General features: G+C 48.9%; 2 protein-coding genes across 2 annotated transcripts in view; one reads left to right on the top strand and one right to left on the bottom strand.

Annotated features, from left to right (window-relative positions):
* Positions 1 to 6,741, top strand: LOC135877294 (large ribosomal subunit protein uL1-like). Its single transcript, XM_065402706.1, is given in 7 exon segments — positions 1 to 66; positions 68 to 111; positions 2,530 to 2,604; positions 2,815 to 2,895; positions 3,294 to 3,442; positions 4,592 to 4,764; positions 6,541 to 6,741. Coding segments are annotated over 7 exon segments (744 nt in total). The 5' UTR covers positions 1 to 15; the 3' UTR covers positions 6,712 to 6,741.
* Positions 6,742 to 12,840: 6,099 nt separating this feature from the next.
* The window catches only part of SCUBE3 (signal peptide, CUB domain and EGF like domain containing 3), a 99,417-nt gene continuing 94,899 nt past the window's right edge, over positions 12,841 to 17,358 (bottom strand). Inside the window, exons 20-23 of the mRNA XM_065403191.1 lie at positions 17,013 to 17,210; positions 15,810 to 15,962; positions 13,960 to 14,039; positions 12,841 to 12,990 (exon numbers count right to left, since the gene is read on the bottom strand). Coding sequence (XP_065259263.1) covers positions 12,841 to 12,990; positions 13,960 to 14,039; positions 15,810 to 15,962; positions 17,013 to 17,210 — 581 coding nt within the window. The remainder of the gene's footprint in view (positions 12,991 to 13,959; positions 14,040 to 15,809; positions 15,963 to 17,012; positions 17,211 to 17,358) is intronic.

Genomic DNA, 17,358 nt, shown 5'->3' with positions numbered 1-17,358 from the left:
ACGTCTCGCGAGACCATGCGCTATTTATACCGCGATCTGAGCGCCCCCGCCCCTTTCCGCCCGGCGGCACCCGCGGTACCGGGAGTCGGCGAGGACCGGTCTCAAGATGAGGTGCGTGTCTGGGGGGCTCAATCCGGTGCCATCCGCCCCCAGCTGACCCCGGCGGAGGGCCCGGCTCCCGCATTAGGCAGAGGGGGGGCCCGGCGCGGCCCTCCCGGGGGAATTGGTTCCGCTCGGGGGCTGAGCCGGGGTGCGAGGGGCGGGTGGGCCCGGAGGGTCTCTGCTCCCTCCTCGGCCGGCGGCAGGGCCCCTCCGCGCTGCGGGTGGCGGCGGGTCACGGAGGCGATGTGGGGGGCGGGAACATGCCTGGGCCCCTCCCTGTGGGTAGGGTTACCATCTGTCCGGGTTTCCTCGGACATGTCCGGCTTTTTCAGCCTTAAATGGCCGTCCGGGGGGGATTTCTAATGAAGTAGAAATGTCCGGGATTTCCCCTCCTGCGGAGTGCGGCGCGGCTGATTGGACGCCTAATAATAATAATAAATAATAATTAATGGAGATATCCCATCTCCTAGAACTGGAAGGGACCTTGAAAGGTCATCGAGTCCAGCCCCCTGCCTTCACTTGCAGGACCAAGTACTGATTTTGCCCCAGATCCCTAAGTGGCCCCCTCAAGGATTGAACTCACAACCCTGGGTTTAGCAGGCCAATGCTCAAACCACTGAGCTAGCCCTCCCCCCTGGCCTGGCCTGATTGAAAGCCACTCGCAGCCACTAGGGCCTCTAGCAGCCAGAGTCCCTCCCCCTCCTCCCCCACAGACTGTTTGATTCCACATGGAGCCCGCAGCTCTCCCTCTGCCGGGTGAGCGGGGGTACAAAGGCTGCGGGGGGGGGGGGGAGGTGCAGAGGCTGCAGGGGCAGGGCAGGCAGGGGGCGCAGAGGCTGCAGGGCGAGTGGGGAGCACGGGGCACAGAGGCTGCAGGGGCAGGGGGGTGCAGAGGCTGCAGGGCGAGGAGGAGCAGGGCAGGCAGGGACATAGAGGCTGCAGGGGGGGCAGGGGCAGGGCAGGCAGGGCGCAGAGGCTGCAGGGCGAGTGGGGAGCAGGGGGCACGGGCGGGGGGGCGCAGAGGCTGCAGGGGCAGGGCAGGCAGGCGGTGCAGAGGCTGCAGGGCGAGGAGGAGCAGGGCAGGCAGGGGGTGCAGAGGCTGCAGGGGCGGGGGGGCACAGAGGCTGCAGCGGCAGGGCAGGCAGGGGGCACAGAGGCTGCAGGGGCGGGGGGGTGCAGAGGCTGCAGGGTGAGGAGGAGCAGGGCAGGCAAGGGCATAGGGGCTGCGGGGCGAGTGGGGAGCAGGGAAGCACTTAGCAACCCCCAACCAAGATCAGAGCGGGAGGGAGGAGGGGGAATGCGGGGTGCTCAGAGGAGGGGGCAGAGTTGGGGCAGGGACTTTGGGGAAGGGGTTGGAATGGGGGCGGAGAAGGGGTGGGGCGGGGGCGGAGTTGGGGCCGGGGCGGGACCGGGGCCCCGTGGAGTGTCCTCTTTTTAAAATGTTTGAATATGGTAACCCTACCTGTGGGGGTCGCCTCCTGTGGGGCCCCTTGGCTAGGTGGGCTGGGCCGAGACACGGGGGGTGGGTAGCGCCACTGGGTACCGTCTGCACCGGCCTGGCCCGTGCTCAGCTGGTCCCGCCAGGCTTGGGGCTGCTTGGGGGCCTCTCTGCAGGTGGATCCCGGGTAGGTCCCCCGGGGCAGAGAGCCGCGGCGTCCCTGCGCTGAGCCAGCCGGCCATGAGCGGGGCTGGGCTGGTCAGATCAAGCGGGGCCGGCTGCTGCAGAGGGAGAGAACACAGCGGGGTGTCCCGTTGTCCAGTCCCAGCTCCTGGCAGTCCGAGGTTTAGGGACACGTGGAGCATGGGCTTGAGTCCCTGACCATCTTGGCTAATAGCTGTTGATGGACTTGCTCTCCATGAACTTAGCTAATTCTTTGGTGAACCCAGCTATATTTTATAAACTCTTTATACTCTTGCTCCTAGAATGGGCCCCTCCATGGTGGGGTTAAGGCTCACTAAGGAAGAAACCTTCACTGTGGCTGCTTTTCTGGCTTCAGCGCCTCTGGGGCTGTGGAATGAAATGGGCTGAAAAGAGAAATTGTTACTGTATTTAAAAATGGAGTCACCCTGCTGTGAGTGCCTGAGAGTGAAGCTGAAAGAACAATGGATCTAACTTACAATTCACCATTGTTGCTGTTCAGTTATTTTTGCACTTTTTTGGGCCTGCACAGTGAACCTGGGCATGTCAGTTTCATTTTTATCAGTGCTGCGCTGGCCCCAGACTGTTGTATTTGAGTTCACATCATTACAGGGGAATGGTTCGTTTCATTCCCCCAGAATGCTGTGGGCTCAACAGCTCCCCTGGTTGGTGGGATTAAAGGTGGTTTTAGATGCTGATGTACCTGCAGTTGCAACCTGTCCAGAGTGATTCATTCAGTTGATCCTTTCAAGTGCCTGACCTGCTCTTTGTGCCTTTCACATCTACAGCAGCAAAGTTTCCCGTGACACTTTGTACGAAGCAGTGAAGGAGGTCCTGCAAGGGACTCAGGTGAAACCACGCAAGTAAGAACTCTGCTCTGCTGTGGGTACCGCCCTTCCCCAAATGCCAACTCCATAACTGGAAATCTCTGGTGAAGGGGGGGGAAGGGTTTGTGGCAGTGTCTCTGTGCTCTTCTAGATGTTACTATAGCTTTTCCAATGTTTGTTGCTATTCATCTTGTTTTACTGGGTTCTTAAATTCTGACCTGGCCTGTTTCTTTTTCTGTTTATCAGGTTTACAGAAACTGTGGAGTTGCAGATCAGTCTGAAAAACTATGATCCGCAGAAGGACAAGCGTTTCTCTGGCACAGTCAGGTTCGGCATTTTCTGATCCCACCCAGCCTTCAGCCTGCACCCCACTCCCTCCAGGCACTTTGAATGTACATGTGGTGAGCAGCACATTGACTGCTTGATACAGTGGCAGGAGGGTGCAGTGCTGAATTGCCCGGGTAGTTCAGACCCCCCCAGATCTCTACATGGGTGTGGCTGGACGGACCCCTACCCTGGGTCTTAAAACATGAGGGGAGGTGTGGTGAGGCTTCTGTGCTGATCCCACCGACCAATTGGAGAAGCCAGATTAGAGGCTGGTGGATGAAGAATCGCAGGTGACTGTGGTAAGGTTTCTCTGCTGTGGCTCTGTGTGCTCCCCTTAAGGTGTGTGGTGCTGGCAGTGCATAGTGACAGTATGTGGTGTCATCTTCCCTTCCTGACAGGCTCAAGTCCACCCCACGCCCTAAATTCTCAGTCTGCGTGCTGGGGGACCAGCAACACTGTGATGAGGCCAAAGCAGTTGATATCCCTCACATGGACATCGAGGCTCTGAAGAAACTCAACAAGAACAAGAAGCTAGTGAAAAAGCTGGGTGAGTAGAATTCTGAAGGGCTAGAGCTGCCAGTATACCTGTAACACATCTCTGGGGGGAAGGGTGTCACAGATAGTTAAGTTTCAGAGTAGCAGCCGTGTTAGTCTGTATCCGCAAAAATAACAGGAGTACTTGTGGCACCTTAGAGACTAACAAATTTATTAGAGCATAAGCTTTCGTGGGCTACAACCCACTTCTTCGGATGCATATAGAGTGAACCATATATTGAGGAGATATATATACACACACATACCTGTGTGTGTATATATATCTCCTCAATATATGGTTCACTCTATATGCATCCGAAGAAGTGGGTTGTAGCCCACGAAAGCTTATGCTCTAATAAATTTGTTAGTCTCTAAGGTGCCACAAGTACTCCTGTTATTTTTACAGATAGTTAACACTCCTGCAGTGCCAAATGTGACCAGTGTGGAGTTCCCCCAGCAGCCAGACTCCTGCTCACTGCCTTGTTAGGAGGAAGTTGGCTACTAGATCTGAAGTATGGTTGTTGGCTTGAGCATCTACTCATACTGTCTGGTCTTATCTTTTCTGGTATAACTGCATCTACACTAGGTCATTTTCTATCAAATCATAAAATCACATTCCTAAAAGAGATACTGGCAAAAGCCCTAGTGTAGGCTTGGCCTACCTTGTGACTTAGTTCTAGAGTCTCTGAAGAGTCTGTAAATACACGAGTCTTTGGTGTGAACGCTTTAATTCAGGGGTCAGCAACCTTTCAGAAGTGGTCTGCCAAGTCTTCATTTATTCACTCTAATTTAAGGTTTCGCGTGCCAGTAATAAATTTTTAACGTTTTTAGAAGGTCTCTTTCTATAAGTCTATAATATATAACTAAACTATTGTTGTATGTAAAGTAAACATTTTAAAAACCTTATTTAAGAAGCTTCATTTAAAATTAAATTAAAATACAGAGGCCCCCGGACGGGTGGCCAGGACCCGGGCAGTGTGAGTGCCACTGAAAATCAGCTCGTGTGCCGCCTTTGGCACACGTGCCATAGGTTGCCTACCCCTGCTTTAATTAGTTGCTCTTGGAGAAACTTGCAAACTGCTGCTAGTTGAGGAGGAAATCAAGCCCAGAATTAAAATGAGGAAAAAACGGCAATCACACGCATTACATTTTTTCCCCATAGCTAAGAAGTATGATGCCTTCCTGGCTTCAGAGTCTCTGATCAAACAGATTCCTCGTATCCTGGGTCCAGGTCTGAACAAAGCTGGCAAGTTCCCCTCCCTCCTCACCCACAATGAGAACATGGTGGCCAAGATGGACGAGGTCAAGTCTACTATCAAATTTCAAATGAAGAAGGTAAAAAAAAAAAAAAAAAAGTAAACTCCAACCTCAGAAGTCAGTTACGTGTCCTGTGGGGGGTGGGATTTAATGAAGCAACTAGCTGCCTGCCATGGTATGTGGATTTCTACTCTCAGGGCTGAACTGTAGGTATCCTTCAGCTTCTTTCTTAAGATAAAGATAAAGCCAGTGATCAATATCTGGTCAGTCCCCTTCTGTGCATTTAGGGAACACAACTAGAGCATTCAGCTGCTGACCTGAGGGGAGAATGTAACTTGTCAGTAGTTGACTTTTTTTTTTTTTAAGAGAAACTGGAGGAGAGCCTGATATTGCAGAATGCTGGGGACCCTAAATGCTCACTGAAGTGGGTGGGAGTTGAGGGCGTTTGGCGTCTTGCAGGAAGAGATGCGCACCCTGTGAGATAAGCTCCTGACACTGCAGGCATGTGGTTCGGTTTCAGTTAGCCAGGAATTAGAACAGGCTTGTACCGTATAGGTCCGTGCTTGGTAGTAGTGTACGCTTCGGGCATGAAGCCGTGTAAGGGATTTCACAGCAGCTACAGTGCAGAATTTTGACTTTCTAGACTCTTGTCCTGTCTTGATTTTGAAGAAAGGTCACTATAGGGAGCAGAATCATATTTTAAATCACAGCAGCCCTAATTCAAATGCATATTCATCATCTGTTGGGCACTATGGTGGTGTAAACCTGACTCATTAGTTCAGTTAACAAGTCTGTTTCTAAGGCTTAAGTACACATTTAAATACTCTGCTAAATCAGCTCCAGCCCATCTGAAGAGAACTGTTCCTGATCGACCTTAACAGGGCACCTGCTTTAAAACAGTTTGAAAGGAAACTAAGTCATGTTTTTTTATAAGCCCTTTTTTTCTTCAGTCTGTAGTTTGGCTGTACGCTTCAGCTCAGCAAATTTGGCATCAAGGACTTGGTCTGGGTGCATGTTCTTCATTCGGTCACTAGAAAGACTTGGTGGTTGGGCAAAAAGCAAGTCAGCTCTGTATTTTACAATATGAAAAAATTAAGCAGTTGGTATAGGTGGTTGAGCTAATCTGTGCAACATGGGTTAATGCTGGGCAGTATTTGTGGAGGCAAGGGTGTATGAGACAATATAGTAATAAATCAGGCTTGTGATTAGGCGTTAGACTTGGGTTCTGTATGTGCGTGGAAGCCAGTTGTCAAACTTAACATGCGCTCTTAAGCCTTCTAGCTACTGATATGCAAACTGGAAGAGTAGGTTTTGAGCTGTGAAACATCATTATTCAGCTCTAGAATGTCTGAATTTACAGATCTTGTATTTACTGGGTCTGTCGCTTTTTAAAATGCTTGGAAATCAGGGCTCTGGAGCTGGAATGCGGAGCAGCTCTGGAGCAGTGGAGCTGCAGGATTTTGCCTGGAGCTGGAGCAGAGCCAGAGCACAGCTCCAAAGCCCTGCTTGGAATGTATACAGCAGCATTTATAGGCCACAGAAAAACGGGGGAATTTTAAACTACATTTATCCCTTAACTTCTTTTTTTTTAATGTTGTGTCTTAAACCCAGCCCAAGAGAGAAATTCCAAAGAGAAATCAGGCCCTTAATGTTAATTGCCTGCAAAAAGTCTGTGGTGGCTGTAGATTTCAGCTAGTGCAGGGTGGTCTGTAACATGATGATAGTTAAACTTAGCCAGCAGGGTTAGTCTTGGTCCTGCTGTCCTTGTTTAATACACGTTCCTTTCCAGTCAAGGCAGTTCCCTGCAAAGTCTACACCATTAGAGTCTAGTGACATTGCTTTCTATGTCCCCAGGTGCTCTGTCTGGCTGTGGCTGTTGGCCATGTGAAAATGACGGAGGATGAGCTAGTCTACAACATTCACCTGGCCATCAATTTCCTGGTGTCCTTGCTGAAGAAGAACTGGCAGAACGTGCGTGCATTGTACATCAAAAGCACCATGGGCAAGCCACAGCGCCTCTACTAAACTGGCAGTAATAAATGGTTTGAGTACCCAGTTGCTGTCTGTCTTATCTGCTGAGTTGGGTGGGAAATTGGATTAGTGTCTGTCTTTTACTGAGAGACCCACAAACAAGGGAGAATTAGCTTATTTTCTCTAAAACTGATGGGGGGGGGGGGTACAGGTAACATTAAACTATTTAAACCATTTTTTAAATGGTCACTAGATTTCAAACAGCCCTTTAATGGATATCTAGGTCTATCCACAGAACAGCTACATGTGGTGTACGGTGGGGGAAGCTTTTAAATCTAAGCATATTCAGTGCACAAGTGCAATTAAAACCCTCCCCTTTTGGGGAAAAAAATTCAAATGAAGAGGAAGCAGGCTCTGCCTGTACCCAGACTCCCTAATCAGTACCTTACTTTCTGAGGGTCTGGCCTGTTTTTTCAGTAGTCAGTTCTGCCCTGCTGCTGGGCTCGGTAGTTCCAGCTTTTTCACCCAGCTCTCCTTCAGCAACAGCCTCCCCTTCCTGAAATGAACTCTAACCCCAGAACTGAGCTGGGCCTGATTTATTTAGCCCCAGATTCCTCCCAGCAGCCTCTGCAAGTATTAATGTTTAATTAGTCAGCTGGACCACCCTCTTGTTCTAACATCCTGGGTGTGGCCACTATTTACAGCTGCTGCTTGGAGGACTGCCTTTTTTTCTACTTTGTGATGGTTTATACTGTCACATAGGGTCATGGCTAATGCTAGGGCTTTGAGGATAGTGAGGGGGGGATCAGCAATGGGAAATGAGATAGGGGGCTGAGGAATGAGTGATAGGAAATGTAGGATGAGAAGAGGGTGAGGGGAGCTAGGCACATTAAGCAGCAGCAGGATGGGGTAGTGCAGTGTTAGGATTAAGAATGGAAACAAGGTTTGGGTATTGGAAGGGATTAAGAATTGGAGTGCAGGAGGTTGGAGCACCAACCTGAGCTGCCCCATGCACATACCAGTCACCAACATCTCATGGACAGCAGAGAACTCCCAGCTGCTATGGAAGCAGAGATGGACAAAAACTAAGCCTTGAAGAAGAATCCTGTGCTAGCAGTGGGGATGGGATTAGATTTCAATGGGGCTCCTCATGAGGGTAAAGTTACTTTAGGTGTGTTTGCAGTATTGGTGCTTTAGTCTGACTGAAAGTCAATGGGATTTAGGTGCTTTTGAAACTTCTCCAATCTCTGAAAGAAAACAATCTCAGGTCCCACTGTTAGAAATCTTCAAAATAAGTAGCAGAACCAATTTCTAAAAGATCAACACAACACCAAGAAATTCAATTTAATAATTAAAAAGACAATACAAAATGCAAACATTTCTTTTTACAAAGTTCAGATACAATTTTTTTAATCAAGTGCAAATAACTTTATGAACTACATCTTTTTTTCATCACTTAATCATCATTTTGTGGGAGATGCTAAATCGTGGCCCACTGCAAAAGAGATATAAATATTCCAACTTTTTTTGCCTTTTTTTTAAACCAACCCTTTGTTTACTATGTTGAAACATTCAGTACATCAGAAAGTGGGTGATGGAGTTTTCAGCCTTTCAAACATTTTCTTGCCTTGGGGCAGGGCCAGATGTAGCACGGTTTGATGGTGTACAGAGCATCTGGTAAGATCTTCCTCATAGTCCCCAAAAGGATTGTCTGAAGGAAACACCAGTCAGTGGCATGTTCTATGAATCAGGCCTCCAAAACTGTTTCTGTCCATCCTAACAGCTGGCTGCATAATACAGTCAAGATTTCCCATTGCAGTAAATGTATTTAAGTGACTAGTTAACATAGCATGCTGTAGATTATGGAGGAAATAATTATTTACCTGTGGTAGTAAGTCACAGCTAGATAGTCTGAACCTGCAATCCCTTCAAGGGAGTAGTGCCATGCCTACAAAATGCTTACTAGTGTATAGCTTATTAGTGAACAGACCAAATGAAGCCATTAAGGGCTGGTAAACAAAGCACATATTACGATTTTTACAGGATGAGGGCTGTAGGCCTCAACAGGACTGCTGTCAAAGGACTGTTTGTGGCACTAAGGCTGCAAGATCAGGCCCTCAGATTATGCAAACAAAAATTTATTAAAAAGGACAAGAATTTCCAATGAGGGCTCAACTTCTATCACCTTGAGGCCTGATTTTCAGAAGGAGGGTGCACAGCCCTGTGTGAAAATCAGGGCACTTTTAAGGCATCCCAGGAATCACCCAAGATCACACGTCACTTTTGAAAATCTTGTCCAAAATGAGCCTAAATAACATGTCCCCAGATGCTGTTTCCATGTTTCCCTTCGTAGGGCCAGTGAAGCCAGAGCAATTGGTTTCACATGGTTACGCATTGCTGTTTGGGGTCAGACTGCTGCAGTCTCATTTTGAAATGTAAGAGGCTCCATGGTTTTAAATAGCCCTAGAAACACTTCTATGTACATCAGGTTTGGGGATTTATTTTTTTAAACCATACCTGAAATTTGGCCTTTAGACTTGATCATGTCCCTTTAAACACCTACATACTCTAGGCACTACTGCATGCATTCTGAACCCCCAAAATAGATCTTGTGCCTTTTCCACTGGGGAGTCTGCTGCAGATACCAGTGATGTGGCAGGCATCTCAGTCCACAGGTGTCCAACTTATCAGAGGACTCAAGGCAAATACACAGATGGCATGAAAAAGCACAACCCCTCATGAGAGATGCAGTCAGGATGAAGGGGATAGAATTGAGCATCACTCAGCCGAGTGGTGGGATGATACAATACAGCGAATGAATTCCTGGGGGCAGCAGCAGAGCAAAGTTGTATAGCCAGACATTGGGGGGGGGGGGGGAGAAAATATGGGATATCATCTGCTCAAGAGAGAACCCAGCTCCCTGTCCCTTCTATCTGCTAACAGCCATGAGAGTGTGTTGGGTAATAAATAATCAGCTAGTGGTGGTGCCTCCAATGGGCTATGTGTTTTCTGGATGTTCAAGAAGGAACTGTCCCTGCCCCGAGTTGCTCACAGTCAAAGGAGACAGAGACTGCTGGAAGTGGAGAACAACAAATAGGAAACCTGTATACAAGTCAACTGGATTCACCACATGGCAGAAGTGGGTCTTTAAAGAGAGACTTAAATGTGGACAGGATGTGGTCACTGAGATTGCACCGAGCATAGGGGGCTGCCCGGAAGAAGGCACAAAGGTGACTGTGCTAGAGGCTGACAACCGGGCGGGAATAGTGGTGGAGTGGAGGTTGGGGGGCAACATGAAGCCAGACAAGGGAGGATAAGAAGGAAGAGGCAGAGTTAGGTACCACCGCGGACAAAGGTGACGTGATTGCGGATGGAGATCCAGCAAAGTGGTGCGATCTGCATGGAAGAGTTAAGTGGCTGCATGTTGCACGGTGGTGCGCATGGACACGGGAGACCAGAGGAAGAGTCTAATAAGGGCCTGACAGAGATCTGGCTGCGGAGATGGCCGGTAAAGAACAGCTCTTAGGTTCACAAGGAAGGAGTGGCAGGATTTGGAAATGGCCTGGGGCAAGGGAGAGTGAGGAGCCAGATAGCATCTCAAGGTTGAAAGAAGGAGAAGTGCTAATGGGAGAGAAGTTTTGGCTACATTCAGTTTTAGCTGATGAGACATCAGATGAGATGTGGGGCTATGGCAGAGATGGAGATTGGCAAGACATCAATAGACAGGTGATACTTGCAGCCATTAAAGCCCAATCGAGATCAAAGGGAGCAGCAGGAGCTCAGCTGGCCTAAGGTGTCTCACGTTGGGCTCCCAAATGGAGGCTCCCAAGGTCAGTGGCCACTTTTGAAAACGCTGGCTTAAATATTAGTATTTTTCATGGAGGCAACTGCTGGAGTTGGCCCCTGGAAGCTCTGTGATTGTATATTGAAGGGGAGCTGGCCACAAGACAACCTCCCTAGTGAGATGTGGCCTGCACTGTGACTAAGTTTGAGAACCCCTGCAGGAGGCAGCAGATTTTCAAAAGCACCTAAGGGATTTAGAAGCACATTTCATTGGACGCCAATAGCACTTGTGCATCTCCCCCAAAGACATGGTGACTTTTCAAGGTTGAATTAACTAAGGGTCTGATGGAGCTTTGGCCATTAGGTTCCCCAAGCTGTTTAATACAACAATGTCCCAGCAAAATGGGCAGTCATGGGAACATGCACTGAGTTTCTCTGCACCTCATTCGTCGATTCCTAATTCATACAGAACTCCCACAAAAGTCAATGGGAATTTTGCCTCCAGGATCAGGCTCAATATCCTGCCCTGCTTCTTCCAACTCTTCGGGAAATGGAAACAGATTAGCTGGTTTCTTCATGAAAATATAAACAAGCACTTGTATAAAGCAGGCAATAGCTAAAGCTGGTGAGATCAGCCCCAGGGGCTGCTTACAAACCAAACTGAAGTTCACTGAGACACAGGAGATGAGTGTGAAGGGAAGCCTGTCTGGAGCCTCATTCTTCCCCTCATGCTGTTTTTATGATGATGTAACTCCATTAACTTCAGTGGAGTTACTCCTGATTTACACTGCGGTGAACGAGAGGAGAATCAGGCTGTTCATGCCTGGAGACTACTGACGACAAGATAAGCCTCCATATTACTGCAGCTAACGGAGAGGATCTGTTAGCCCGAATGTCAGAAGTTTGAGAGTCTTTAGCATTCCGGGTTCTAGAATTCATGCTGCAGAGCAAAGGAGTGTAACCGGCAACCGAGTGTAAACTGGTAACTCTGCATCCAATAGCGGAGACCTAGCACAAACTGACCACACTGGAGACATCTGTGGATGGGAAAAGATCTTGTGCTTTCCAGTCATCAGGGAAAGATTCAACTGATTTCAGGGGGAGGACGGAATAAAAGCGTCAATGATAAAAGGAACATCAAGTGGATTTGCCTTATTAGGGACCAATATCAGAAGAAAAGATTCCAAAGTCTGAAAACGTCATCACGTTTGGGTCACTGTTAACTGAAGCCTTGGTTTGTTTTTGTTTGTTACAAACACACATTCTCATTTCTCAGGCAGGTATAAATATTGTAGTTTCTAGTAGAAAAAACTTCCCTCTAAATAATATAAAGAAGACTCAAATGATTGCACTTAATACATATGAAAAAGGTAGAAAGGACGATATCCTAGTGCACAAACATTTACTCCTGCTCTTCACATCGCTTGCTTTTCTGTCGACGAGTTACTCTTTGGCAGAGCTGGTAAGAGAGTCTGGTCTCTTGGCACAAGTGTCCATGGGGGAAAAAAATGAATCCAACTGAAAGGCTTCTCGTTCATTACCTTTTTTCTCCCATTCATCCATTGTTCTACAAGAACACGGCTTGGCCATGCTTTCTTCAAGTGCAGAGAGACCAACCCAGCTCCCTGGAGAGATGCAGATCTCCCTTCCACCCACTGGAACTGCCATTTGCTGTGATGTTTTTCAGCGTTGTCTTTTTTTTTTTTTTTTAAGTATTCTTTTTTAACAAAAAAGTATATTTTTTCCCCGATCCCCCCTGCAAAGCTGTGTTGATATATATATATTTTTAAACCACAACACTGCGATAAATAAGGCATTACCTTCCACATTCAGGGCTTCCTTTGCGCTCAGTTCTTTGAGAAACAGCCCCTTCTGGCTGCAGCAAGCCCCACAGCAGGAACAAAAATACCAAACTATATCCCAGGAGTGCAGGCTCTGTAGGTGTGTTTATGGCGCCTAGGAACAGAGACAGATTTGTACGCAGATGTGTAGTAATCAAGGGCTGTCCAAAGGGCCACAAAGGCAACCAGAGTGGCTACACTTAAGTTGCATAAAACAGAACAGGTCGCAGCTGCCTCGGCATGTAGAGGCCACTTGGGCTGAGAAGGAGCATCCCCATCTGGGACTGGTAATTGTTATGGGCTGCACCTCCGTAGTAAAACAGAGCATGGGATGCCTTGAGATTACAGACCGCCCCTGCTGGAGACAAAGTCAGCGCTGAGATGAGTTTGAAGAAAGCCAAGGAGAAATTGTTTAGAGTCGTCTGCATAGTGAGAGTTGGGGATTCTGTTTGTTTAAAAAGCTGTTTAAGAAAAAAAACCCAAAAACCATCAAATAAGAGCAAAAGAAAGTTTCCTTGGCCGGAGGGCGGCCCATGGGGTGGGTGGAAATGCCTGGGGGCTATTTGTAAGGCCTGAGGAAGCTGGAGACTTTGGAGCGGAGGAGTTTGATGAAAGAGCGCGGTAACATCTCCTTGTGTTTCTCTGTGTACTTGAAGTAGTTCTGTGGATGAGCCAGCACGTCGAAGAACGCCTTCATCAGCTTCTTGTCCTTCAAGGGAAACAAAGCAAAGTCACATCACCTCCAGGTAAAACCTAGTTCTCACAATTAAAGCACAATGGATGTGGTCTGACTGATGGTCGGTCTAAAAGATCATACTTTGTGTTCTTATTGCATGGATCCAACGAGTTCAAATGCTTTAATTTACAGATGGGGAAACTGAGGAACAAAGCATCTAAACGCCTTGCCACAAGGGCACAGAGGGGATCAGTGGCAGGGTTGAGAATGGAACCCAGATCTCCTGACTCAGAGTCCCTTGCTCTAGCTCAGGGGTAGGCAACCTGCGGCACACGAGCTGATTTTCAGTGGCAATCACACTGCCTGGGTCCTCGCCACCGGTCTGGGGGGCTCTGCATTTTAATTTAATTTTAAATGAAGCTTCTTAAACATTTTAAAAACCTTATTTACTTTACATACAACAACAGTTTAGTTATATATTATAGACTTATAGAAAGAGTTCGTCTAAAAATGTTAAAATGTATTACTGGCACGCGAAACCTTAAATTAGAGTGAATAAATGAAGACTCAGCACACCACTTCTGAAAGGTTGCTGACCCCTGCGGTAGCTACTAGACAAGGCTGCCTCAGTCAATTTTAACTAGACACGAAGAATGCAAGCAAGCAGCTCCACAGTAAAACAAGCAACAGAGAGACTCCAAGGAGTGTATGTGGGAGAACTAGACAGAGTGATGGGCACGCGATGAGCTACAGGACCACGAGGTTAAGCCATTGTATTTCAGTAGGTGAATTCTAATCCTGGGCTCCATATTGTGGCTCCAGGACACACCTGTGAATACTGGGAGTGCGTTAAGGACGTCAGGACGGGGCAGCACTAGGAGGAGTACCCATTGTACAGATAGGTAACACAAAGGGGAAGTGACTCGCCTGGAAAGTTAGTGGTAGAGCTGGGAACAGAACCCAGGAGTCCCGATTCCCAGTCCCGCTCACGGATGGTCTCACCTTTAATATTTCCTGATGGTTTTCAGAGGCGTACAGCCTGCCATCCCGGACAATATCCTCCACTAGCTGTTCATAATCCTCTGCAATGCCAAGCGAGAAAGGCAGTCAGGGGGAAAGCAAGTGGCACGAGCGCTCAGCTAATTCAGCGACGGGATGCTATTGTAAGGGTGGAATTCTGGGCTCCAGAAAGTAGCTAAATTGTACTCCGCCATGAGCCGAAAAGCTTCACTCCACAACTTATTGTTTGTCTCCCACATACCTGGAGCCCCAAAAGCTGGGGTGGTTCCCCCCCACCCATGCAGAACACAGATGTTGCCAATCACTGTACTCAGGTGTTTCAAGAAACTAATAGATCAGGCAAGACACTTTACACTTGGGTTAGTTTAGAATGCCCCAGACAGGTGTATGGCAGTGTTGAGGAAACTCTGAGGCCAGGAAAGTCTTACAAGGCAGGACATTAGGTCATGAGTTCAGCCTGAGGCCCAGGGACTAGCTGCAGAACTGAGCACAGGGCAGATGCAGGAGGGGCCAGGGTGAGGCAGTTAATCATCCAGGAAGGTACAAAACCATCTGGGAGAGAAGAGGGAAAGCCCACCCGGATTGGGAGAGAAGGGGCAGATTTACTTGGCACTTTACAAATATTTATGGTATTAATGATCGTCTACTCATTGGTCACTTCTTAAGTCTCATTTCTAACCCCTTAGTTCCTTTCACTGTGTCTCGACAAGTACTGTACACTGGCAGCAAACTTCCTGACGTGTGTACCGTATTCCCTTCTAAGCTGGGTTGGTAGCCCTGCCTATTAAGATTGCCTGAGACTTCCCATTGTAAGACCCGGTTTTCAATTGCTGATAACTTTGCCATGCTAAGCGTCTGGACTGAAATTTCCCATGCCAGGTGTCTGTTTCAGGCTGAATTGTTTTGGAAAAATTTTTAGCCCAAAGAGTTCAGCCACCGCGTGTAAGAACAAAATTAGGGAAAATATATTGTTTTGCCCATTTAAAAAAAATCTGGCAACCTTTTCTTTGAAAAGCTCTAGTGCCCTGGTGCTTTGGAGCAAGGACTTGAAATTCGGCAGGAGGGTGGCACTGTCACCTTTCGTCATCCCAAATTTGGCCAAATTACACCTGGCAGCTTGCACATGCTTCGTACAGACTTCTTTGTTTTTAGCAGCTACATTTCCCAAAGATCCCGGGCACACTGAGCATGCTCCTGCCTAGGGCTGAGCAGGACTTGCCCTGCAATGCCGCTCTGGGCTGCTGCAGAGTCTGCTGAGTCCGGGGCCGGGCACCTGAATGGAGAGCAGGGAGACTGTCGCTTCTGAGCTTTCAATGACCCCCTGCTGGGCCCAGGTACTTGTGGAAAAAATAGCAGATGATCATGTAATGAAAGACGATCAAATATCCGGGGGTAGCCGTGTTAGTCTGTATCCACAAAAACAACGTGGAGTCTGGTGGCACCTTAAAGACTAACAGATTTATTTGGGCACAAGCACCCACGAAAGCATATGCCCAAATAAATCTGTTAGTCTTTAAGGTGCCACCAGACTCCTCATTGTTTTTAAAGACTGTATCGTAATGCATAGGCACAAGGGGCTGGGTTAAGGTTGCACACACAAGCTTAATTCTGGCATTTCCTAACTTGTGAGTGCTTGACTTTGCCACCTTAACATTGGCCTTTTGTGTGTGTAATATCATCTATGGAATGCCAATCTCTTTACAATGCTCAGTTTGAGATTTCCAAGACCACCAGGCGTCTGAGTCCTGCAGGCCGAGCATGTACACTGCAGTCCTACCCCTGTTCTTGCTATGCCCTCACATGCACCATCTGTCCTGCGCGCCCCCACTTACCGTCGTAGGTGACGTAGGGGATCTGGAAGCCCCTGGCGCTGTTGGCCTCGCTGGTTTTGAAGTTGATCCACAGCTTGCGGGACCTGGCGGTGAAGGCTATGGGCCTCTCGTACGTCTGGCACGTCTCATAGGTTGTGATGGAGGAGGGGGAGGCTGCGGAGGGGGACACCACAGGACCAGGTATTGCCTGGAATCATTCAGCCACACAAACACCCAGGTCCAGACATCTTTTTGTTTGTTTCAATATTGTGGGCGGGGGGTCTCCTTGCCGAAGGGCCGTGTTATGAGAAAATAGGAGCTGACTGTAGGGCTCCGGTTCTACTCCTTACTCCAGGGGCCACCTTCCTCCTCCACCATTCAGTAGGGGTACCGAGGCACCTGAGTGCAACATTTTCAGAGGTGGGCACAGATTGTGGATGGCCAGCATTGGTCACCCAGGGGCCCGATGTTCAGAGGTGCTGAGCACCATGGAGTTCAATTAATTCTATGGCCACCTTTGCAAATATGGAGCCGGGGCCCCTTCGCCCGACGGGACTGAGTGATGAGATTCTGATGTGGCGTCAGCATTGGGTGATGCAGCGTCATATGGAAACACTGCGCCTGGGGACTAGGTTGGCAAAGCCCCAGGAACTGCTTCCAAGCCTCATAGCACCCCAGGGACTGTTCCCCACAGAGCACAAGATGGCGTCACTATAATCAGGGCAACACTTGGGAAGACATCTAGATGGAGACGAATCTGCAGCTGGGCAGAGTGGTTTCATGTCCTTGCCTGGGGCCAGGTGCCATGAGTGATGCACCACCAGGAGCCTTTACTGATGGGCATGCACCCAGCTCTGCAGGGAAGACAGCCCCAGGTAGTGAGGTATGTGGGGTGGATCCACTCCCCACAAACCCCACTCCCCGTAGTAGTTACCCACCCACAGCCCAAGGATGCAGACTTCCCCATTAGGCTGAGTGCATCAAACTTGGCCTACTTGGGACCAAGCCAGGGGTGAAGGCAGCTCTTTAGGGATGCATCGAGTTCACCTGCAGCGCTGTCACCCTCTCCTCCACACACGCCTGCTCCATCACGTAGTGGGCTCCGCTGCTCCCAGAGGTGTCCGCAGACCAGACAGCCTGGGAGGTGGGGGAGGGGGGCTCTCACGGGATTACCCAGCACCCCCATTGCCCAGCATGGCCACACCACAGCAATCGGTTACCTACAGTTTTTCCGCATGACCAAGACATCCCCGCACTCGTCCTCGGATGGTAGGAAGATCTCCGGGACCACGATGAGGATCTTGCGTTTTGGGGGTGGGTTGATGTTCCAGGTGCACTCAATGTTGGCAGGGTAGTTGCCGGGGTAGTTGGGAGACTCGATGTAGCCAGTGTATTCACCCAGCTCCCCTCCGCACTGGCGGTCTGCAAGGCAACAAGGACCAGTGGTCACTGGGAATTAGTTCCACTAGAGAATACGCTTCTTTGACATGGGGGCACTAGGCAATGATCAGTGGGCGGAAGAATTGGATCAGGCTATCCTGGATGTTCCAATCCTCTATGCACCGGGCTA

This window comes from Emys orbicularis, chromosome 4 (genome assembly GCF_028017835.1).
Source record: "Emys orbicularis isolate rEmyOrb1 chromosome 4, rEmyOrb1.hap1, whole genome shotgun sequence".
Lineage (NCBI taxonomy): Eukaryota > Metazoa > Chordata > Testudines > Emydidae > Emys > Emys orbicularis.
This window is presented reverse-complemented; position numbering and strand designations above follow the sequence as displayed.